At 42.3% G+C, this 25,353-nt stretch overlaps 1 protein-coding gene and 1 long non-coding RNA gene across 3 annotated transcripts in view; one reads left to right on the top strand and one right to left on the bottom strand.

Annotated features, from left to right (window-relative positions):
- Nucleotides 1-20,809, top strand: part of kcnn1a (potassium intermediate/small conductance calcium-activated channel, subfamily N, member 1a) — a 60,227-nt gene extending 39,418 nt beyond the window's left edge. The window contains exons 5-9 of one of the 2 annotated variants that reach the window (XM_086043554.1): nucleotides 12,081-12,222; nucleotides 13,131-13,241; nucleotides 14,092-14,219; nucleotides 17,771-17,840; nucleotides 20,036-20,809. In XM_086043554.1, the coding sequence (XP_085899680.1) occupies nucleotides 12,081-12,222; nucleotides 13,131-13,241; nucleotides 14,092-14,219; nucleotides 17,771-17,840; nucleotides 20,036-20,341 (757 nt within the window). In that variant the 3' untranslated portion in view covers nucleotides 20,342-20,809. Of the gene's footprint in view, nucleotides 1-12,080; nucleotides 12,223-13,130; nucleotides 13,242-14,091; nucleotides 14,220-14,605; nucleotides 14,803-17,770; nucleotides 17,841-20,035 lie in introns of those variants that run through there. The other variant, XM_086043555.1, reaches the window with a different exon arrangement.
- On the bottom strand, nucleotides 799-24,410 carry LOC147141389 (uncharacterized). The gene is made up of 3 exons (XR_015088441.1): nucleotides 23,958-24,410; nucleotides 2,875-2,982; nucleotides 799-822 (listed from the first exon to the last, which is right to left on the bottom strand). It is a non-coding gene; the product is annotated as an uncharacterized LOC147141389 (long non-coding RNA).
- Nucleotides 24,411-25,353: the final 943 nt, after the last annotated feature.

Below are 25,353 nucleotides of genomic sequence, written 5' to 3'. Positions count from 1 at the left end.
AAGGGCGGGGGATAAGAGGCGCTTGTTTTCCAAAGTGCTGTTTTGACTTTCGTCCGTCAACTGCGCCATTGCACTTTGACCGCGCTCCTGAGCCCATCAGAGGGCGATACGGTGTGAGATTGGACAAGCATGGAGTCTGTCTGGAAAATGCCTAGACGGGGGATGAATGAAAGACACCAAAAGCGGAGAGACTGAGGGATGGAGGGCCGAAGGGCGGAGGGCGGAGTTGGAAGGAATATTAGCCTTGCGGTAGATGGATTGAAGTCCGGGCGCCTTTTGCCTCGTGTCTTCAGAGCTAACCTAACCTCAACCTGCAGTCCCCGCCCTCTCTCTCTCTCTCCTCTCTCTCTCTCTCTCTCTCCCACCCACTCCTGACCGATCCCCTTGCAGATCTCTTACTGTACCCATCGAACGTGGCATGCTTTGCCTCACATCCCTCCCCCACGACCGATTCCCCGTCCCTTTGCCTTTCCGTATCCATCCCGAGCCGAGCAGGCCTAATCCACCCCCAAACTCAGTTACACACTCTCATGCATGCCTTGCTTGCCTCCCCGTTCTCTCGTTTTTTTTCTTTCTTTTTTTTTTTTTTTTTACCCCTCTAAAATCTGTTATCGAATTCTCTTCGTCTCCTGCTTTGCTCTAACGCTGTTAACTGAAACAAAGTGCTCCATTTCCAGGTGATATGAGACCTATAGGCTACCTGAAAGACAAGCTTTCAGGCAGTTTAGCCAACTTTCTCTGGTAGGGCGCCGGCTCGGGTTTCAAGTCGGCCGCAGTCGAAGAGCCGCGCCGCGCCGCGCCGCGCCGCGCCGCGCCCCATGACTGTCAGAGCAAAGGAATACAAAGCAGAAAAAAAAAAACGTTTGACCTCGTTCACTCCACGATTCTTCGCATTATTTATCAGTGGCAGTGAAACGCAAGTCCTCACACCCACGTGCATGCCTGCTAAGCCTGATTTCGTTCTTTGGCCCAACTCCTGCCGCCACGTCCTGATTGTGGAGCTCATCGTCCGATGAGAAGACTCTGTTGAGCAGAGGTGGGCTGTCGGTCCGTCAGTTAAGTCCGTCATTTGGTCCCCCGGAAACCGTCGGAAAAACGGGCGTCGGCCGGTGACGGGCTGACGGTCGCCTTAGTGACGACTACACTGACGGATGAAAAGCCAATTGCGCCATTCATGAATCCGTCGTCAATTTTTTTATTTATTTATTATTATTATTTTTTTTTAGAAAGTGTCCCGTCATTAGTCAGTCGTCAGCAAAATGGACGGACCGGTCCATCGGTCTGGCGGAATGCCCACCTCTGCCTATCACAGTTTCATTTTATAAATTGTGGCAGTATCAAGAAGCAGTCGTGTAATTCTTTTAACTCAATTTTGCAGTTAATACACAATGGCAAGTGGAAATGAACATTTCCACCAGACTTATCTTCTTCTGTCTCTTAATCTGAGTACATCAAATAGTGCCCCTAGTGTTAAGATTGCGACACCGCATAACTACAAATTTATGTTACAAACAAAATGAGCTTGCCCATCTTCCGAAAAAAAAAAAAAAAAATCCATTAGCGCTAACCGTTTGGCCTAAGCAACCTGAAAATTCTCCACATTTGACTCTTTTGATTGAGTTCTAATCCACTGAGAAATGGCGATGCCATTACACGTGCTTAAAGCAAGCAAAAGAAGAAGTAGCCAAATATTTTTTGCCCACAAGAGCTTAATGTGCATGCTCGACTCAGCATTCAGACAATAATAAGAGCTAACAATGGAGAAAATAAACTAGCAAAAAAAAAAAAAAAGGATTGCATTAGTGTTGCCGAACCTTGACAGTGTGTGAGGCGTTTATGTGGCCCCTTGCATGTTTGAGACGACTGACACGGCACAAAGGCGGCTGCAGTTAACGTGAATGATCTCAACCTTGAGGGCAAGCGGCCACTGCGCGGTCCCGTGACCTTTTCTGAAAGTGACACATTAGCAGTGTCACTTTGCACACTTGCTGCTCAGACCCAAACAGCCAACACCCACTTAGTCAACAGCTGCTAACACCAAACACTAGCACTTCATTCGCTCTTCAATTTTTCTCAGGGCCAGGGAACCTGTCCGATGATGACGTACTGCAAATGCGTGTTCATTAAATTGCACACAACATATCAAGAGACTTATATTGTGGATACTGTATTTTTAAGACTCCGATTTCAGTACCCCCTATTGTGTCTTTATTCAGTCCCTCATTACGTTACAGAAAATAATACAACATTCATTTGTCTACAAGACACAGTAGGAAAAATGTGTTATAGTGTATATAGAATTACAAGTTTTCTGTTCGAAAAAAGTGAGTGGAGCTGAAAACGAACTCTACTTTTTTTTTTTTTTCAAAATGACAAACAAATGCCACTTTGAATATTGAATACATTTGCAAGACTTGACATATACTTGCAAATGATACTTAATTGGCAAGACTTGACATAAATTACGAAAACTCATCAGTTGCCTTGTCACTAATTGACTCGCGTTTCACTTCATTTGGCCCCCATGCCAACATATGCGTGCGTGTGATTTCTGTATCCCTACCTAGTTGAGGGTTCCATCTTTCGGTCTTTGTGTTAGTTTAAAAGTCCACGGCAGCAGCGCATTCTAAATGTCCATTGAAAGCGTGAAGGTGAATTTCACCAACTGATGCATATTATATTACATCCCCGAGAGCAACATTTCTTTCCTAAAGGCCAAATAAGACGATTGTTAACGGTATGTGTAAAGTATATAATCAAGTGTATTTATATAGCCTGGAACCGAAAGGACTATGTGGATCCACTTTATTAGAAATGTTAAGTAGGACAATTTACACATCGTAATAATGAACATTTGTTCAAAGCAGTACTTACAATCTTTGACAAGCCTCGGTGACAAAACACTCCCAGTGTGTTGATCCTTCTTTGGTATCGAAAAAACACCTCATAGAAACCCAACGTCAGGATTGTGCGCGCCAATGTCTGTGGTTGAAATGACAAAAAAAAAAAAAAAAAAAAAAAAAAAAAGGGGTTCATTCAGCTTAAAGGGGGTGGGAGGGTCGGTTTGGGCTCCCTCACATTAAACAGACAAATGCTATTTTTAAATCATTTTTATTGGGTGGGTAAACTACCGCTGTGCAGCTGGGAGAAATGCTGGACGTGACCTTCATTCTTGCCATTTAAAACTGAACAATGTGTCAAGTGTTAGCATCTGCTAAAACCCTTTGAGAAGAAAGCGCTGAAAATATATTTCATCTAATTCCATGATGCATCACGGTGGGCGGACACAGCAATATACGTCACATTATATTTTAAGTTTAAAAAAAAAAAGGGGGGGGGGTTCAAACTGGGTGGTTAAGTCCGTCCATCCATCCATCCATTATCTAATATGCAAAATTCTGCGTGTGGGGGGGGGGGGGGGGGGGGGGGGGGTTGGACGAGTGTGTGTCAATACGCATTGTGAAGTGATTTTGTTTTGAAGTAAAATAGACAAATCCTACATGGCGTCTATCGAAAATGGCGAGTAAGCGGCATCGTTAGCGCACTAGTCGGTGGTATGCGTCCTCGAGGAGTGACAAGTAAGACTTTTTACTGAGAGTTTCAAGTAAAAGTACTGATTCTGTCGTGATCCAACTTTTGACAAAGTGTGGAAAGTAAAGAGACAGTCAAGTACACACACATAACAGAAGAATCTTTTGAAGTACAGTAACAACTATGCTGAACACAAATATTAACGGAGCACTTTTGTTGCACTCGTGTTGTAGATTCTGCTGCGGCCGTGTGTTGTGTATGTGTAAAAGTTGAGTGACGTTACGCCGTTAGTATAGCAGGCGTTTTTTTTTTTTGTTTTTTTATGCACATTTTTATGGCTAGCAATGCATACTTAAAGCGGAAGTCAACGCAAAGGTATTTTTTTTTTCAAGAATATGTTTTATGCAAGCTCACTAGTTGAAACAGGGCATTCTGATAAATATTGCGTTTGTGGAATAAGTGTTAATCCACTCGTTTTTATCCATCTCTGGGGGCGGCCATTTTGTCACTTCTGTCGACTGCAAATGACATCACAACTGCTCACAACGACCAATCACGGCTCGGATTCAGAAAGCAGGTCAGCCGCGATTGGTCGTTGTGAGCAGTTGTGATGTCATTTTCAGTCGACAGAAGACAAAATGGCCGCCCCCGGAGATGGCTAAAAACAAGTGCATTTTGCTACTTAACTTATATTCCCCAAACGCAAAATGAATCAGAATGCTGCGTTTCAACTCGTGGGCCTGCCGGGAACATATTCTTGAAAAAAATTATGCTTGGGTTGACTTCCGCTTTAAATGCTTATATGTATATTGGGTTTGTGTTTCAAAGCGTGCCTGTGTCCAATGATCGCTGCGTGCTCTTTATGCAAAAACAAAACTAACACAAAGCTACCTGTGGAATGCATTTTTATTTTTTTTATTTTATTTTTTTAATTGGACACTTTGTTGTTGTGAAGTTTGGCCAACTTTGTTCGCAGTTTCCTTTCATGTAAGATCGGCCCTGCAGAGACGGACGGGCACACGATGACACGCTCGCGCTCGGCAGAACTGCTCAGAGAAACACTGTAATGGAGTGCTTGATATCTGATAACCCCAGAGACGCGACTCAGCTCTGAAATATTAAAATGAAGGGCTCCGTTCCGTCGGATGCCCTGCTAGATGAAGAAATAGCAGTAGTAGCAGGTGGAAGCGTGTATTTATGTGTGGACAACACATACCGCAGCGTTTGGGGAAACGGAGCGAATGATTGAATTAACACTCAAAGTGTGGAACAAATACCACTAGAAAGTAAGAATTGCTAGCAAGTACCTTGGGCAACAAGGCAGTTGTATTTATATCCAACAGAACATTCGCTTGACTACGAGTTGAAAACATCTGTGCCCAGTGTTATTGCAATTGTTCCAATATCGTTTTAAAAAAGTCGGCATGGTTCTTTGAGACAAAGCACCGTGCTCGATTTGAGATGAATGAATGCACGCAGACTGCAGAGTCACATCCCGCCATGTTCCTAAAGTTAAACAAGAATGGCATGAATCCATCGTGCAAACCGAAGCCTGTGCTTTTTCACTGTTAATTATTCCGTTGATTGATAGCGATATATTCCACCACATCATTCGCTAAAGTGCTGCCAGTATCATTTTCCTCGATGAACGAAACGTAGACGTGAGTAAGGGAACATTCGGCATCACAAAACATAATGTCTTTTGCCGCCGTCGCTTGGCTGGTGCTTAATCATAACACGCCTGGACAAACGCACGCCTCCGTGATTTTTGGATGAGGGTCAACATGACACCGAGCCCCTTGATAGGTAAAACACGCACACAAATCTATGGCCAGACATTTACATCGTAGGTCGTAAAAATTCCCGTAGACTTGGAGTTTAAGATACCACAAATGTCCTTCCCATTCATGTCAAAATAGTATTACGATATTACGATATTATACGATATTACCATTTGACGATTTGAGCACTGCCATTGGTTTTGGGACATCTGGACATGTCATTTACAGCGTTTATGGAACCTGGAACATGTCATGGAATTTGCTGCTAGGACAGCTTCCACTCTTGAGGGAACACTTTCTGCAATTTTCGGAATTCTTGTCTACTTAGTCTAGTCAACCGATTACTAATTATTTATTGATCATATGATTGAGTAAGAGGTGTGTGCACAGACTTTCCATACTGTGTCTTGTAACATTTAGTACCGGCAGAGGTGGGCATTTTTACTCAATTTTGCCGGTCGGTCATTCGTCATTTTTCGTGACGAACTGAATTCTAATCGTCAGTTCGTCCCGCCGCGAAAAAAAATAACGTCGGCAAAACAGCGCCCATCGCTGACGGACCGTCGTTCGTCAATCGTCAGTTAAACGGGCATCCGTCAATGATGGACTGACGGACCGGTCCGTCAGTCTGACGCAATTCCCACCTCTGAGTACCGGTCAGGTAAGTTATGTACAAATTACGATAATACGATTTTTTTTTGGGGTCAATGTGACAATTACATACACAGAAAATGTGTTATGACGGTGCAGTATTCTGCAGTTTTGCACCAGTTTATTGTCCTTCATTGCAAAGTTTCTTTTGGAAGAGGTTGGCTGACTAACTACAAGGAACAATACAAAGTCAAGGACATCGGACATTATGGAGTTGTGAATGCCATCGTATTAATGTCGAAGCACTGGCAAGAGCACGGGAGAAGAGAAGTAGCTGGCAGACTTGCACGAATGCTTTTTCTCCTTCACTTTCTGCTTGTTTGTGGCTTTTGCTGTCACCATTTTTGTCTTAAAAAAAACAACAACCAAAAATCGAACATTCTCTATTGGGTTTGGGTCGCTGATGTGACTGTTGGAAGAATATTCCATTTTTATGCATCCGCACTGCGAAACGTCATCCTAAATACAGCAGCCTTGTTCCACACATCACAACTCATCGTGTTAGCTCTCTCAGAAGTCACATGAGCAACTTGCTCCATTAGCAGCCGTTACATTGTCACGCCGATTCCGGAATGCTAGACAAATCATCGTGGTTTGTTTTGGATCGTGAGCTATTCCTTTCCTGCCACAAACGTTTCCCGTCCCATCATTGAGACGATAGGGAGAAAGGGGATGTTGGTCTTATCTGGTTTGCCCTTTGTGGAACGTCACTAATGATTTGCACCTTGCTGTCAACCTTCTGTAGCCTACTTATAAGAAAGCATATCTTGATTGTTGATTTGGAAACTGGAGCCGCTGCTATTGAATATTTTTAGACTCGAGTACTCCACTGACTAACACGTCGATTTATCAAGTAATAAGATATGACTGTAATTTGCATTATTGAATCATTCACTGCCATTGACGTATTTATTTGTCTTTTCACAGTCCAGCCATTCAATCCCAGGAAATTATTTATATTTTTTTTCTATTTTTTCCAAACATTAGGGAAAAAAGAGGCTCTGAAAATGTCTGGCAGTGAATGAGTTTTTGGCCATCTCAGGCGGCGGCCATTTTGTCACTTTCTGTCTAGTGACCATGACGTCACAATTGCTCAACGCCCAGGTAACAACCAATCACGGCTGACCTAACGGAATGTGACAAAATGGCCGCCAACTGAGATGGCTAAAACGTGTGGATTTTGCTGCTTAACTCATTCCACCAACATAATATTAATCCGAATGTAGTGTTTCGATTAGGGAAGGTGCGTAGAACATATCGTCACAAAATGTTTTAGGTTGATTTCATCTTTAAACAGCAACACTAGTAAAAAAACAGGTGAGTGACGTGTGCGTCAGCACATGAGAGTGTAGTTGGCTGTTGAGTGGATGGGCGTCATCCTTTGCCGTAGCTCGGATAAGTCTGTTTGTTTTGTTACCGTTTGCTCGATAAGTTGATTGCCCTTTCCTCCTGCCAACTTAATCGAGGCAGAGATTTTGCTTCAGATTTTTTTTTTTTTTGCAATAAAGTTACTCAATTAATCGTTTCAGCCCTAAGGCAACCTTCTCCGTAATATTCTTGATGTCTTATGAGCATCAGGTTCTACCATCAATCCACATCAATGTGGAAATTAATACATCATGAAACACGCATGTGCCATTAAACTGGGCCAATCGAGCGTCACGTATGTGCTGCCACACGCTTGCTTTGCCTACAACATGCGGCGGTGATGTCTGCATGCCGGCAATTCGGTATTCATCTCTGAGGTTTATCCGCTCGTATTTACGACGATCAGCGAAGGGCACATCGCTATACGTGTTGCCAAGTGATGTCAGTCAGTGCTCAAGACTTGCGCTCGTTGAAAGGTTTTTTTTTTTGGTTTTGTTTTTTTTCCAATTTGTTTTTGTTGATGTGAATCCACCGCGCGGGCAAATTACGGAAAGTGGCAGTAATTTGCCACAGACGGTTGCTGCAGAATGTGATAGAAGAAGCGCGTGAATGTGTCTGAAGTCAACTGCTTGAAACAAAAAGAAGGAGGAAGTTTGGAACCCAAGTCTCGAGTATCGCGCTTGCGACAGCTCTTTTCGGAAATAGGCTAATGATTCTAAATTACCGTGTCATGGGGGATTGAACAGATTACACGAATTAGCCCAGTAAAAGACAACCATTTCAAAAGTACGCCGTCGTTTCGAATCAATCCTATCACGAAAATAATTTCATTAGAGCATAGCAGCCGTCTGGAACTATGTTTATGTAAAATTAGAAGGGCATTGAAGAATATTTGTGCAAAGTGGATCTCTGCTGCTGGTTTTTGTGAATGTGCGTGCATGTGCAGAGTGTCTGGTTCTCTCACACACACACACACACACACACACAGGCAGAGGAAATTAGCACTTTTTATGAAACGGACACAACTGATACAAGAAATGATGCATTTGTGGTGGGCATAGATGACTAGTTTGACTGTCCGATGTTAGTGATTTTTTTTTTCCCCCCCGCCGAAATATATCGTGTCGTATGATTGTTGACTATTTGAATGGCTACATCTTGTATTATGATACCTATAGCCCTTATCCACAGTTGAAGCCGATGACAAACGACTAAACTGTGAGATTAGGGCCTGCGTCACTGTGCTTACTTACCAAGTGTGAGGAAGATTTTATTAAATGGGGGGGGGGGGTGGGGGTAACTATCTAAGCTCTTGTCCTTGAATAGGTCTAAAGTGGTGCCAGCTCTTCCCCGTGCTATTCCAAACGTTAACACAGTATATTGAGAGCCTTAAAATACTTGTGATCCGCCTCTGTGTCTGTTCCCAAATGACTGTCTTTTGTTCTATTTCTCCCTTTTTAGATGCTGCTCTATTTATAAGTAGGCAATTATTAGACAAAGATGTCATTTCGTTTTACTTCCGATTAGCACTCCTCTTAGTGCAATGTATTAGAGTGGAACCTTTAAGGTCGAACACAATTCGTTCCAGCGCGCTTTTTTTTTTTTTTTTTTTTTTTTTTTCCCCTATTGGTAATAATGGAAGTAAAACTAATTCATTCCAGGGTCGAACTGACATGCTCGTAAACTATTAACTGTACAAGCAATGTTTAAGTAACATTTTGTCATAAAATAAAATAATCACTGTTTATAAGATGTAAAAAAAAAAAAATACAAATAACATGTAACAATAGATTTGAGACAGTAAAAGTCAGTCTCAACTCTAAAGACATTATCGGCATAATACAAAGTTTAGGTTGAATTTAGAGTTAAGAACTGTTACGCAGTCAATTTAAAAGTGTTTTTTTTTTTGTTTTTTTTTGCTTTTGTTGTGAGCCAAACTTCAAGATACGTGCGAGCAAGTAGGATACTTGACTGTAAAAAAATATTCGACAGCTACAGCCCCACACGTCCTTCAATGTACCGCTGCGTATTTTCCTTTGAATTCTTCTTCTCTTAACGGCCTCTGTTTAAGCGCCACGCAAAAAAAAAAACCAACAAAAAAAACGTCAGAAAAACCTCAAACAAGCAACACGAGTACATTCGGCTTAAATCCTGGTCGTGTGCTCACTTGATGCCGTCCATGACTCGAACGGCATATTTCTACGGTCAATGTTTACAATTCGACTTTAGAGGTTCCACTGTAGATGGTCTTCCCTACCGTATTAAAAGTAAGTCCACCTTTGACTCCTCCTCAGCTCGCCTCGATTGCAAGATGAACGAAATGAACGTAACAGTGATCAAGTTAAGCCGGCCGGCAGCCATCGAAGGACGGCCGGTGCAATGTTGAGATGCAGGCAGAAGAGACGAAAGCTAATGAGCACATCCAATACCGCCGTATTTTAGTTCCAAATGATCCACGTGAGAAAGACGCACTAGCCGCTTCCGTGTGGTGAAACTGCAGTATTTCTCGGAGGTGCTCTCCCCAAACGGATCCCAGCTTTGCCCACCTGCTCTCAATATACTGCCTCTGAAGCATGCAGGATGCAAACATCGTTTTTTTTTTTTTTTGTTTTGTTTGTTTGTTGTAAACTCCTGCATGGAATTGTACAGACTGCTTCTCTGCATGTCATCAGTGAAGCTTGACTCCCACGGACTGCACTTTTTTTTTTTTTTTTTTTTTTTTTTTTCTTCCTTTTTGTCATTCCGAGGAGAACAAAAGTGCTCATTTTTTTTTCGTTTCGGTCGCATGAAAGGGAAACGGGGCGAGTGTACGTTTTCAGGAAAGCGGTGAAAGCGGTTTCTGCAACGAGACGCCAAAGACGATCATATCGGTTGGCTCCTACGTATTCCAGTGTACGCTTCTGGTCGGCGCTAATGAAGGGCGCGGGGGGTGGGGCTAATTATTTGGGCAATTTGGAGGTCACCGCTGGAGTCTGAATTTGCAATTCATTACCAGCCGAGACTGAATTCCCTTTAGAACATCTTCAGGCAAATCCCAAGAAATCAGATTGACATACATTGTCTTGTCAGGAGGATGTTAGCGAACCGTTGTCCCAACGTGTTTAATGAATATTTGATTTCCTATGCCAAATTAAATCATATCTGAGCTCCTCCTAGACAGCCCGTTGGGAATAAGCAGCCCAGTTGATTGGGGGGGGGGCGGATAAGGCAGATTTGTCTCGCTAAAAGGTATGGGAATGTCATCATCAATGGCGCCGCCCGCGTACGCCGCGTCGTTTTCTCAAATCTCTTTGCATCTTCGCGGCGGGCCTTTGGACTGTCGACTCAAGCATGGCTGTCATCTATTTTCAGCAGGCGACATAATTAGGAGCGATCATTTCCATTTCCAAACCTTGCTGGGGGCCAGCGTGAACCCCACGGTGGTAGCTTTGCAACAAAATGTGAACGTGGCTGCCGTTTGATTGAAGGCAGAAGGCACATTGATTTGGGGATGAACTGACATGACGGTATGTTCGGTTGTCGTGTTCGGATTTCGTTTGACCCGTTCTGTTCCTCACCTCACAGCAACATTCACTCTCCCGTTGGCATCTCATTGATTCCGATAGGTTTGCGGTGTATTTGGCCTGTTTCTGATGAATGCTCCTCGGTTTCATTCGCCGACCAGTCGCTGAACCTGAAAGATGTTTGCTGCTTTTCTTTTCTCCCATTTCATCACATCACGTGACTGAGGACACATCAGGTTTAAGTTCCACACTTTTAAATAGGGATGCGCTGAGACCACTTTTTTTTTTTTTTTTTTTTAGATTCAGTTCAAGTATTTACAGTTGAGTACTCGGAGGTACAGAGTACCGATACTTGGAAATGTCATTACGTCTTGCAGTTGTGATGAAAATGTTTTACTCACTATTGTTCAAAAACAGAAACTTTTCCTGAACCAGGCATACGTGGTATTCAAATATCTATTTAAAAAAAAAAAAAAAAAGTACTAGTAGTAGTTACAACGCTAACAGAATAACTCCCATATAACAAAATTTTAATAAAGTGTCCATTAACAAAAGCATTCCAATGTAAAACGTAACTCCCACAGTAATTAATTGTCGGAAACGGTACAAAAAAAAAATAAACACGCACTTTCATTTCCAAGGTGTACCTGAATGCAGCCCACGCAGCTAGTGTCAACAACAATGGTGACTGCACCGAACATAAAGCCACCATTAATGACACAACAAAAAAGGAGGGGGGGGGGGGGGAATAGCATAATATAAATAAATGGAATACATCGGAACTGACTTGGGGATGCATGGTGTTATTTACAACACGGTTTTATCTGCACAGCGGCACATTATTTCAAGTGCATTTCCGTCTGCAAAAATGTCACTTTAAAGTCAACACCGATCCAATTTGGGCTCATCACGAACAAAAGCTAATCTGAGCACCTGACCGAAAGGTATGTCAGGCCGGTGGTGTGGTATCGGTGTTTCGGTATCGGATCTTTTTAAAAAAAATTTTTTTTTTTTAGGACCACTGGTATCAGTGCATCCCTACTTTGAAATACGGTTCTCCATCAAACTGACTTGCTTTCCCTTTTCATGCATCTTTACGTTGTAAATCTTCACAAAATCCCATGACACCTCCTCCGTCTGGTTCGCACTAGCTCCACAACTTTATTCGGCATGTTCCCCTTCGCCGAGCGGCGTGCTGTCTTACTCACTGCGTGCCTCGCACCTCTGCTCGTCTTTCTTACTTTAGGTATCATGACAAACAGGAAGTGACCAGTAACTTTCTGGGAGCGATGTGGCTCATCTCAATTACCTTCCTCTCCATCGGCTACGGGGACATGGTACCGCACACGTACTGCGGGAAAGGCGTGTGTCTGCTTACAGGGATTATGGTAGGTTCTCTTTTTCCAAAGCCGCTTTTGCATTAATTATTTTCTCATCAAATAAGTTCAGGTTGTGATCTCATCTTTAAATGAATTGCCGCAAAAAGCAATATAACACAATGGGGTAGTCACCGAAAACTTCGATCTAGTCCAGTATGGAAAAAAAAAAAAAGAATTCCAACACAAATCTAACTACGGCAGTCTAAAACCAGCCATCTGTCTTTTTCTAGAATTGCGCCATATATTAATTGTAACGTGATTAAATAAATCGGCAAAGAACACTGTAGTTGGTACACACACACACACACACAAACGTTTGAGCAACCACCTGAAACTTTTTATAATGATGATGCGACAAAACAAGAACTATTTCATTGTTTCTAAATAACCGGCGTCATTTTAATGCAGGTACGTGTGTGTGCTTTTAATATGGTGACATCAATTTTGTAAATTGCAAGTTCCTTCTCTGGCAATAATCACTTCTTTTTTTTTTTAATATAATACTAGAATATTATTCTCGTAATACTCAGGTGTTTTTTTTTTTTTTTTGTGTGTTCGCTAACCTACTTTAAAATTCGATTTTACTTCCTTTTTGTTGACTATGTTGTTATATCCCAAATATATCGCCCCACTATATCCACTGATGTGGAATTCCAAACACATAATTTACCACATTATGTTTGCTAAAGTTTGCCCCCCCCCCACACACAACCCCCATTGCTAAACAACCCATACCACTAGATCATTTGTTTTGTTTTTCTGCGATCATCTTCAATCCAAATTGTGTCATTGTGTCAAAATGTTTGATTATTCTTGTTTGTGTGTGTGTGGTAAGGTAAAAAAATAATAATAATAATAATAATAATAATCCTCAAACACATTTGCCACCATATGCTGAGCATGTCTTTGTGGAACAGGGAGCTGGCTGCACTGCACTTGTGGTTGCAGTGGTGGCCAGGAAGCTGGAGCTGACCAAGGCAGAGAAGCATGTTCACAACTTCATGATGGATACACAACTCTGCAAACGAGTGAGTGACAAACTAGCGGCCGTTACAGATACAGTAAATGTAAAAATGTAAGTGATTCAGAAAACTACCATGGATACTCTTAAGACAAACACACTTTGACACCGGTTCTTCCAATTTACTCACATTTTTTTTTTTTTTTTTTTTAAATCATAGATGCAGGTAAACTGGATCTTTTTTTTTGCAATGATTCCTAATCTTCATTTTTCTCTAGTATATCAGGTTTTCCTAAAGTAAGTAATAAAGCAACATATTTAGTCATATTCATGAATTAAGGATTAGGTTCGGCAACGGGTGGAATGTCAGGAAAATCGGTGTTGCGCAAGCTTTTGTTGGTCAAATTTAACAAAAAAAAAAAAAACGAAAATCTCAAATATCTGACACCAGAAGAAAAAGTCGACATTTTTTAAATCAGCGTCAAAAATACATTTAGGAACACATAAAGCCATTTCTGATTAAAGTTTGCTGTTGACCAGTTCAATCTATCCTAGGTTGCGACTTTAAAACTTTTATTAATGTACAGTAGGGAAAAAATGCTCCGATACTACGACACCGATATCACCTCATCAGCCTGATACTGTATATACTTTCTGGGGAGGAGCCATTTCAATCTGGTTGATTGTATAGTACAGTACAACATAACAGAGTATAGTATACTACAATACTCTAGTTTGGTACAGTTGAGGACAGACACTACAGAATAACATCGCTAGCATTTCTCCTCCTGGCACCTCATCACAAGATCCACTTTTGTGTTTTCTTTTTTGTTTTTTTTCTCCATTCCCTATACTCCCACTTCACCGTGTGCCTTAACAACTAGTGAGCATCACCACTTTGTTTCCTCGTCTCACAGGTAAAGAACACAGCTGCCAATGTACTCAGGGAAACATGGCTCATCTACAAACACACCAAGTTGGTCAAGAAGATTGATCACGCCAAGGTGCGGAAACACCAACGCAAGTTTCTCCAAGCCATTCACCAGTAAGTCCCCGTGTTCGCATCCCGAAATAATATTGTGCACCAGCACCCAGTAATTGACAATCACAGTGTACCAGAAAAAAAAAAAAAAAAAAAAAAGAAAGAAAATCAAGTAGAAATGACTCTAAAAGCCAAAGATGATTTTAGTGGTTAGAAACCATTTAAGATGTATAAATACATTAGTTAATTCTTGTGATTGCCAGGCGTAAACACACACACACACGACAATCTGGTGTAACGGTCCCCCTTCCTCTGTTCCCTTTTCCCGCCAACCCAACCTTTGACCTTGTGCTTACAGTGAGAATTGTGAAAGTATCGAGTCGTTTCGTGAATGTCGTGGGGTTAAAACTGTACTGTGTTCTGTCTTTGTTTTGCTCTAATCACCGCAGAGCTCAGAAGTAAGTTGAGTCTTCTATGTATCCTCCCTCTGTCTCCTCAACATCCTCCTCTCTCCTCCATGTCTGCCTTTGACATGCATGAACAGAGTGTGTGCGTTGCCAAAATAAGAACGAAAACAAACCAAAAATATGCGCCGGGATTTGTTTTTGGTTCCACACAAGTCGGCGCTCCATTTACTCCGCTCTCGCTTGCCATGCTATCTGCTGAATGGAAGGAAACCAAAAAAAAAAAAAAAACGAGCGGCCACGTTTTGCCGCCGGTGTCGATCGTGGAGGCTTGCCTGGGGGGCGTGTGCAAGAAAGAAAGAAAGAAGTGGAAAGAAAGACAAGAAAAGGGGAAAAAGAAAGAAAACAAGCGCCTCGCAGAGAATGAGCTTGAGCTGTGTTGGCTAGCGATTCATTTTCATCTCCAACGTTTGCCCATGATTAATATAGCTGCTCCGGAGGCTGTATTAACCTGCAGCAACAGAACTCATTGTGCACGCCCACTTATTTTTGTCAACACCCATCCACACACCCACAGCAGCAGCAGCAGCAGCAGCAGCAGCTCACGTATAGTTCTAATGAGGTTGAAACGGTTACTGCCGTTTTAAGGCTCATCTTTTTTTCTTTCCAAACTTATCGATGATATTGCGACTTGTACACACCTACAGTTGCCAGTTTTAAGTTTAGTTCACAATTCAGTTTGCCTGGGATATGATTGGTTTTTTTTCCCTGTTCTCCATATCCCAAACTACACACATTCTTTATCGGAACACATTTTCAACGGTCATTTCTTGTCCCGGGGGTCAGGAAACTTTTTTTTTTTTTTTTTTTAACTGAAAGCTACACTTAATGATTAAGGCAAAGGGCTACCAGTTTAGTACACACTTCTGATTTAGCAAATTTGCTCAAATAACCTTTAAGTATATATCATTAATAAATAATACAGTTCTACGGTATGGAGTTGTTACAAAATTACCGCGATACCTCGCTGTCAAAAATGAACCAATAGCACATATTTTTAGTAGTGGTAATTCTGCACAGTTTGGCAGCTAGCGACCGTGTGTGTATATCACGAGGCATGAAAATAATAAAATGATACCGTACACATTTTGAATCACCCAAAATACGCAAATCCGACCCACAAACAACACAACTCACTATTTTCCTCCCCGCGCTCGCCGATGAAAAATAGACTAATGGCGGACTGCAGACGGACGGCGGACTAAAGGGGTTTCCGTCTATGCTTAATACGATTTTTTTTTTTTTTTTTTCCCGTCGTATGTCAACAGTTGGCAAAACGGGCGTCCGTCAGTGACGGATAAACGGACCGGTCCGTCAGATAGACGGGTGTTTTTTTTTTGTTTTGTTTTTTTTCCATAGTATTGTTTGAGTATCATTATCGAGGTACTTTATGCATGTATGCTACCAGTCACAGTTTTGGTATCTTAACACCGGTCAGAGAACATTTTAATAAAAAAATTCTCTTTTTCGTAGCACATCAGATTTATGAGATAGCTATTTTCAGTTTTTGTTTGACCGATAGTATCGATTTTACCATGAGTTGTAATTATAGCTATGACGTTTCCGGGCGGGAAAAAAAATTAAAAAAAAAAAATCCACCTGAGCTGAGCCCTTAGGCACCGTGATGTTCATTTTCAGTCAACAGCAAGTGGCAGTACAAGGCAAAATGGCAGCCCCCTTGAGATGGATTAAAACAGGTGGACTTTTCTGCTTAATTAACATTGCACAAACACAATAATAATCAGAATGCTGTGTTCAGACCAGCGGCGACGCGCGGAACGTATTGTAAAGGACGTTTTCGACATGACTTCCCTTTTAAAGGAAAAACGGGCTTTCCTAAAGCAAAGCGATCTGGTTGTTTTAAAATGCACAACGCGTAGTCCTGCCATTTGGTCTGATAATACGCCGAACAGAAAGATTCCTCCCCACACTCGTGCAGGCCGACAACGACACGTTTCAAGCGTTGTCGGCTTCAGTCGAGACAACAACTTGCGAATCACAAGTGCTTTATGTACAGTATGCAAGCAAAGCAATGGCATTTGACATCTCATTCCAGGCCCCATCTGTGGCATCCACATAAAAACGCATCATGTACAAAGACACGCACATTCCATTGTGTACACACCACTCACAATCACTGCACGCTTGCGGAAGAACAATGTTTTTATTGATTGATTCATTTTTGTTTCATTCCTGGCACTGGACTGGGTGTAGCAGTGACAATGGGCATGCCATCGTTTTACTTCAATGTCTTCCTTTTGGGTGATAACCGATGAGAATGTTTTGATTTGAAACAGATTTGAAGGGTGCCCAAAGAATGGAAGCATATTGCATTCTTGCTGACATACACGTCCAACTGTGATAACGCAAATAAAAGCTTTTCCGTTTGAACCGCCGCACATACGCATGAAGCGTCAACAGTCACGCGTCCCGTGTAAAAAACGCCGCCTTGATTTGTGTGTCCGTATTAGCCGAAATGCGATTTTCAATTCGCAATCGCGTTATTTTCTCATTTGCCGCTGCGCCAACTAAGTCGCACTTTATTGAATTCATTACATTAGCCGCCGTAGCCGCCTGAGTTATCTGATGCTTGGTTGGCAAGTTGAGCTAACACTTCCTGCAGCTATTAGAATGAAACAACAATGATAGTAATGTACTCAACCCGAGTGCGCCGCTCTCTTTTCACTGACACAAGCAAAAGCTACATCATCTAGAGTTTCAACTGGAAAAAGATGCCGTCAACACCAGGCACAAATGTAATATGCTTCCGTCGTTTTGCATGTATTGGTTTGCTATTGAATTGACAAAGACCAGGAAATGCTTGAATTTCTATACATATATATTTATTCAGTATATATATATACACATATATATGTATGTATGATTATTCAGTTGAAAGCCTGTAATTATGATGCATGCCCAGTGACGTTTTTTTAATTTCGATTTCCTGTCACGAGTGAGAGAACGCTCCTGATAATGCAATATGTTGTTCCTCCTCCTCTTTTCTTTTCTATCGGCCCTTTCATGACCCCAAACTTCCTGCTACCTTCCACTCTTTTTGGAATCCTCCCCGATCTCTTTTTGTCTCCTCCTTCCTTCCTTCCTTCCTGTCCCCCCCCCCCATCCCAACCTCCCGATGTCTCCACCCAGACTGCGCAGTGTGAAGATGGAGCAGAGGAAACTCAATGATCAGGCCAACACCTTGGTGGACCTGGCGAAGGCAAGTTTCATTGATTAGATTTTTATTTATTCTTTTTTTTTTTTTTTTTTTTTTTAAATACCCAATACACCGAATGTTTATTAAAAACAGTGTTTCCGAATGTTCAGAATCTATGTTTTGTCTTCTAAAAAGTCTGTCACTAGAATTTAATGTCAAATATTTGGCACTTAGAACTCTATGATGAAATTAGTAGATGTGGACTTGTGTAACAAGATTATATTCAACTACATTGCTGGTTATGAAATTGTTGGTACGCCACTGTTGAAGGAGAAGACACCACAAACATTTTCTTTGCAATAATATGTTCTTTCCAGCCCCGCTAGTCCAAACACGACATTCCGATTATTTGTGAAATACGAGTTAAACATCTGAAATCCACCCGTTTGTTTGTCCGTCTCGGGGGGGCGGCCATTTTGCCGCTTTCTGTCAACTGAAAATGACATCACAGTTGCTCATTAACGGCTCAGCTTCAGAAGACAGGTGAGCTGTGATTGGTCCTTATCTGAGCCCTGAGCAACTCTTATGTCATTTTCAGTCAACAGAAAGTGGCAATATGGCTGCCCCCCGAGATGGCTAAAAAAAAAAAAACGGGCAGATTTTGCTGCTTAACTCATATTCCGCAATATTCATCAGAATGCTGCGTTTCAACTAGTGGGCCTGCTGGGAACATATTCTTGAAAAAAAACCAAAAAAACTTTAGGTTGACTTTGGCTTTAAATAAAATTGAAGCACTTGGATCTCGCCAAAGCAACAATGGCAACACTATTTGAACTGACAGGGTGCGTTCCAAGCTGCGAGGCAGAAACCGTGATCTCTGCGTTAAAGAGCACACAGAAGGCGTCTTAGTGCCGGGAGGGGTGCAGAAGGGTTAGAGGAGGGGAGCACATCATGCCTCGGCAGCCTCCGTCCTGCCGCAGACGTGAGGCGAGGCGGCGGAGCAGAGCGCAGCAAAGACGCGGTTCAAAGGGAGGTGCCATCCTGCAGCCTCATTTGATGTGGCTGGCATTTCCACTCCGCTGTGTGTTTTAAAAGGTCACAAGGCCACCTCTTTTAATGTGTGTTTACTTGCCCCTCCTCTGCTCCTGCATCACGCTCCATCCGTGCGCACTGCGCGCTAGTTCAGTGTCTTCTTTTAAAGCCACTCTCCAATATCAAGCTGTCATTGAATAAATGAATGCTGCCGCGCGAGGTGGGGGGAGGGGGGGTGGCGCGAGGCATCACTTGGCGCACGCAAAAATAATTTACGAGAAATCACTGCGATGTATCATTTTTAAAAAGTGCACATCTACCTCCAAAGATGATCCCCAGACGCAAAGTTTGACAACCTCTGCTGTGATGCCGAAAATGGTGAAACACAGAATATCGCATATGTGTTTTGAATGTATACGGCTACCGGCATTGGCAGGTCCCGCGTCGACTTTGAAAAGCCTCTCATTACGCGGATAAGGGACATGAAGCTAATACCGGAGACATTAAAGAGCATCTCTGGCTATAAATGGAGAAGGCGGTTGTTAAATTGGCAGTAAGATAAAATCTTTGCTGACTTGCCGAAAACCGCAGCGCTCTTCTCTCCCTCGCAATCTCCCTGCTAACGTTTCCTTCTCCTCTCAAAGTGTCACATTTAGAATGAAAATCTTTCATCTACAACTTGGAATTTATGGAAAATTAGTTCTTAAAGGGGAAGTCAACCCAAGCACATTTTTTTTTTTTCAAGAATATTTTCTATGTAAGCCCAGTAGTTGAAAAATTGTGGAATAAGAGTTAATCCACCCCTTTTTAGCCATCTCTGGGGGCGGCCATTTTGTCACAGCTGAAAATGAAATCACGACTGCTCAGGGTTCATGTAACCACCAATCACGGCTGGCCTATTTTCTGAAGCTGAGCCGTGATCGGTCGTTCCCTGAGCAACTGTGACGTCAGTTGCGGTCGACAGAAATGACAAAATGGCCGCCGCCTCAGATGGCTAAAAACAGGTGGATTTTGCTGCTTAACTCATAACCCACAAACGCAATATTAAATCAGAATGCCGCGTTTCAACGAGTGGGCCTGCTGGGAATATATTCTTGAAAAAAAATTTGTTTGGGTTGATTTCCCCTCTCCCCAACCTTGCTCGGAGCGACTCATTGCGCCGGACGGCTTTTGCGTTTTGAAGCCTTCAATCATCCAACGCTGTGTTTCCATCCGTCCCCGCTCAGACCCAGAATGTCATGTACGACCTGGTATCAGAACTCCAGGAGCGCAGCGAGGAGCTGGACAAGCGAATCGGCACGTTGGAGGACAAGCTGGACTCGGTGACGGGCAGCCTGCAGGCGCTGCCCTGCCTCATCTCCCAAGCCATAACCCAGCAGCAGCAGGACTTCCTGGACGGCTTTGTTCACCGCTTCCGGCCTGCGTCGCTAGCATCGGAGCGCTCCGAACGCTCCGAGCGCTCCTGGACGTCCACCGCCCGCAGGCGGCGCTCGCCGTCCACCGCGCCACACACCTCCTCCGATAGTGGATAACCTCCAAGAAGCACCTTTTCCATATCCATCTCATGACTTTGTTCTTCTCCCTTCTCCAATAGTCCATCGCTGGACATATGACCTGACCTCCCCCTTAACACCAACTAAATCCCAAAACCAATTTCTCTCCCGCTGTGACTGAGTGTTTCAGCGCAGGACTGGATCGGAGCAACTCCAACGGAGGCGGAAACAAACAAACAAAAACAAACAAAAAAAAAAACAACAACAACAAAAAAAAACCACAAAAAAGAAATCCACAAAAAATACAAATACATCCGAAAAACTAAAAAGAAACAAAAGAAAAAGACTGAAAAACCGAGATAAAGTAGAGATATGGTTTATGTTTTAGCCATTGTATGGCTGTTCAAGTTAGCTTTTTTTATAAAAGCCCTTAAAAATTGACTGAGGTCAGGGTCGCTGGGGTGAGAGCTGGCTATCACACCGGAGAGTCCTTAACCGCCGCGCGGAGAGGAGGGGGTTGGGGCGGGGAGGGGGTGGGGGTGGGGGGGGGTTAATCAGTGCGGCCTACCTGTCGGAGGGCGTCTGCTGGTATTCGGTGAGGAGGGTGAGACGAAACTTTTCACAAGACTGCTGTCATGGATTCTTTCCCGTAGGTTAGGGCAAAAGCTGTCGGGGGGGGGGGGGGGAGGGGCGAACGCGGCGTATGACACTGCACTAAAGTGGGGAGGAGGAACGTGTCCCACGCAAGCGGAGCAAAAGGGGGACGCTATGGCATTACTACTGGGTAGGATAAATTTACACAATTGCCAACTTCAAGGTTTCACCTTCCTTGTTCTTACCAAGGGAAAACGAGAGCGACTATCTTTTTTAGTTACATATTGACATGTGATTTTTCAGTGCCTGAATGTATAAATAGTAGAGGGTTATTTAATTACTAATTTCAGAGCTTTTTTACGATGTTAACAGTCTGACTACAGCATTGCATTCCCTTTTCAGATACATTCCTCTCCGAAATATCAAAAGAAAACGTCTTGAAATGATGCATAACATGACCTCCATTGAGCAACCTTGTTTTGAGAACCTTTTTCTTTTCTGTTTATACTAACACCCGGGGGGGGGGAATGTTCCGAGAGCAAGCAAAAGTGTTCTATGTGCGTTCGTATGAAAACGAATTCACTTTTGGCTCGATGCTGCACACCCATACATGACAGTGGAAACATGTAGTGAACCTTGCTCAGCGCCACGAATTAGAGCTCCACCGTGCTCGCCGGATAACGGCACGTCTTGAAAGCTGCTGGTCGAAAAGTGAGAACGAGAGAAAAAAAACAAAAATACACTCTGTCCCCTTGCATGGTTCTGTGCAAATATGACAGTTGAACGTTATGTTCCTTGGACGGCTTGCTGACGCTAGATGATTTGGATTTCTAGTCATGTCCACTACTTCATTGATTTTTTTTTTTGTTTTGTTTTTTTTTCTCCTCCACAGAAATTTCCTTTTTTTTTTTTATAGCACCTAGAGAGTTGCACTAAATGTGATTCTGTAATGCATTCCCTGTTTAAAAGTACAAAGCAAAAAGGAAAACCATGATTACAAAAACAGTTCTGAAAGAACGCAAATAAAAGTGCTGAAGAAACTTTGATGGGTACAAAATATTGAATTGATCCTTCTGCAATTTCAAAGCCCCCCCCCAAAAAACAAAAACAAAATCTAAATAGACGCATGCGCTGCCGGGAATTCAAATGACTACACTGATACCAACTAAGAAATGGCACAATTACGTTTTAAGACCAGAGGTTTAGAACATCCACCTTGCGTGAATGCAGAGAATCGTTATTGTGAACGAGTAACAACATATTTTACGGCCGTCCGCCTTGGCAAAGCTCAGTCAAGTATTGGGAGGCTTGCTTGGTTGCCGAGCAACCGCACAGCCATGTAAAAGCTCCAGGAAGCATCACCATTGGAACAAATGAAATCAACATGAGGAAATTAGTGAGGTAGTACACGAAAAAAAAATATATATATATATATATATATGATTATTTTTTTCAAGGTCCTCTTCCCATGTATCGTTTTGCACAAATACAAGCAATAAAAGTATTAAAGAAAAAAAAAATCTATTTAGTATACATAATTATTTTGGTATAATAGGTTCATCTTATGCTAAAATGAAGGATAAATTCTTATGAAAGAGTTGATTTATCTACTTGAGTTGGAGTTGTTAACTTACTAATTAAATGTATTAATTAAATTCAATCAACTCTACTGGCCTACCCAAATTGCAGAAGATGTTTTGTTGTGTGTCCCCCCCCCAAATTTAAGCCTTTGTGATTTGAAACTTGTATTCCACGACATTCTACTTTGATTGGAATTCTATTCATGGTTCAGCTCTACTCCAGACGCACATTTCCACTCCTCCATGAGTGGAACTGAATTCAGCATGAACATTAGCTTCTTTTTTTTTTTCTTCCCCCCCCCCCCCCCTTTCTTTCTTGCCCCTTTCAGCTCGAATCGATGAAGCATGACTCCTTCACCTCGGGCCCCCTTCCTGTACAGCGCGACACTCCTCTGCCCCCGTCCGTAAGAAAGAATCCGCGCCATCGTTATGGCCTCCCTTTCAATCAATGTCATGCAATTACTTAGGACGGCTAATAGCAGGCGGCTTGATGCCTGTTCATGTCTCATGGTTCAATCTTCTTATTACCTTGTGAGGTTCGGCCTCGTGTTTGTCATCTGTCATCATTAAGAATATGAGTCACACAAAGCGGCTTCCAAAATGGCCTGCAGCAAAGACCTCAAATCTAAAAAGATAAGTACAAGAGCAGGGGAAGCCTCAGGTCGTGCTTCGTGAGTGTGTAATATTTGGTTTACACGGGCAAGGATGGTCTGATGGCGTCACCGCACCGAAGAGGGAAAACGGAGGGATGAGACGATGATTCATAATTTGTGGGGCAGGAGAGGGAAGATTTTACATGACTAATACAAAAGGCGAACTACAGAAAAAAAAAAAAAAACGGAACATTTGATTTTTTTACTCTTATACAAGTACAACTCAATAAAAATTGGAATGTTCTAGAAAAATGTCCTTCAAATGAATTGAAACCCTTATAAAAAGATTCGTTTTATACAGTACAGGCCAACATTTTGGACACACGTCTCCTCGGTTATTTCACCTTTTTTTGTTTGGATACATAACTCCACATGTGTTCATTCGTAGTTTCGACGCCGCCAGTGAGAATCTACAAATGTAAACAGTCAGGAAAATAAAGAAAGCCCATTGAATGAGAAGGTGCGTCCAAAATTTTGTCCTGTACTGTACATCGGAAAAGATTCTTCAGATGGCCTTGTGAGTTTCACTTTTTGAAATCGAACCACTGAAATAAATTACGTTTTCCAAGTGATGTTACATACGGTGGATATAAAAAGTCAATATAAACTCCTGGTTGAATGTTTGAAACAAATGACTTTTTTTTTTTTCACCGTTAATCAACTGTCCAGCTCGATTGAATTTTTTGAAAATCTTTGAGAGGGTGTAAGTATTAGATTTAAAAAAAAAAAAAAAAAAAGAGAGATAATGTGGTTGCACACCCTCATATAAAGCAAGACAGAATTAACCAAAGACATTCAAACTCATGCTCAAGGAAAGTCAACACTCACCTGGCACCATTTAACACGTCTCCGATTCGCCCCAAATGAAGCTCTGATGTTCGAATCGGCTTTCCCTTGATATTTTTGCTTTCTCGCATTAGATATGGAACGGTCCATAATTCCTTTCACCACGTCTAAGGGTCCAGTCCCATCGGAAGAAAAAACGGTCCCAAACCATGATGCTGGCCGTCTTGCTGTTCTCCATATGAAGAAGATGGAAGATTGTTGCCACGTGTATTCAAATTCCCGCAGCTCCTTCGGTTTTGCTGTTCAACGATGGTCCCAGTTTTCTTTTTGTCAATTAGGGACATCCTGTCCTTGTCACGTCACCGATGTGCCATATTTTCCCTACTTTAAAGATTCTTGTGCACTCTTGTCTTGACAGATGCCTTTGAAAAATAACGTCTCTCTGTGTAAGCTTTCGTGACTTTCGCTGTAAGATGTGATGACATAAATGTCAGGAAAAGCTGACTACAGCTGAACTTTAATTGGGGTTCATCAGAAGCACTTAAATGGTGACAGGTGTGTGGCGTCTAGCATGAGTTTGGATGTGATTGGTCCATTTTGAACACACTCCATTCCCATTTATAAGCGGTTGTGCACTCTTGTGCAACCACATTACCTCTTTTTTTTTTTTTTTTTTTTTACTTCCCCTCTCAAAGATGTCTTTTTTTTTCTAACTGACTTTTTGAGGTTACAGGTCATTAAAAGGGGGAACTCTACCCTAACGCATTTTTTTCAAGAATACGTTCCCAGCAGGCCCACTCGTTGAAACACGGCATTCTGATTCAGATTGCGTTTGTGGAATATGAGTTTAAGCAGCGAAATCCACCCCTTTTTAGCCATCTCAGGGGGCGGCCATTTTGTCACTTCTGTCAACTGAAAATGACATCAAAGTTGCTCAGGGATCAGATAACAACCAATCACGGCTCAGCTTCAGAAAACAGGTGAGCCGTGATTGGTCGTTACCTGAGCCCGGTGATGTCATTTTCATTCGACAGAAGTGGCAAAATGGCCACCGCCGCAGATGGCTAAAAACGAGTGGATTAACTCTTATTCCACAAACGCAATATTTACCAGAATGCCTTGTTTCAACTAATGGGCTTTCATAGAACATATTCTTGAAAAAAATATTTGTTTGGGTTGACTTCCGCTTTAATGTTGGCACAACAGTGGAAATGATTTATCTTGGTCTCATTTTTTCCATCACAAAACTCTGTCATTTGAACAGGGGTGTGTAGACTTTTTAAATCAAGTGTTTGACATACAAAGCCCTGTCAAAACACAATTTCAGAATTAAATACCCAGCCAATTTTCTCCTTGAAAACACCAAACATTTTATATTAAAAGTCAGGGGCTTGTATTGGCATTGTGATGGTATTAGATAAGAGGTGACAGTCTTTTA

Source organism: Filicampus tigris, chromosome 10, assembly GCF_054856515.1.
Source record: "Filicampus tigris isolate MCC_2025a chromosome 10, RoL_Ftig_1.0, whole genome shotgun sequence".
Taxonomy (NCBI): Eukaryota; Metazoa; Chordata; class Actinopteri; order Syngnathiformes; family Syngnathidae; genus Filicampus; species Filicampus tigris.
Note: the sequence above shows the minus strand (reverse complement) of the source record. Positions and strands in the feature narration are given on the sequence as shown.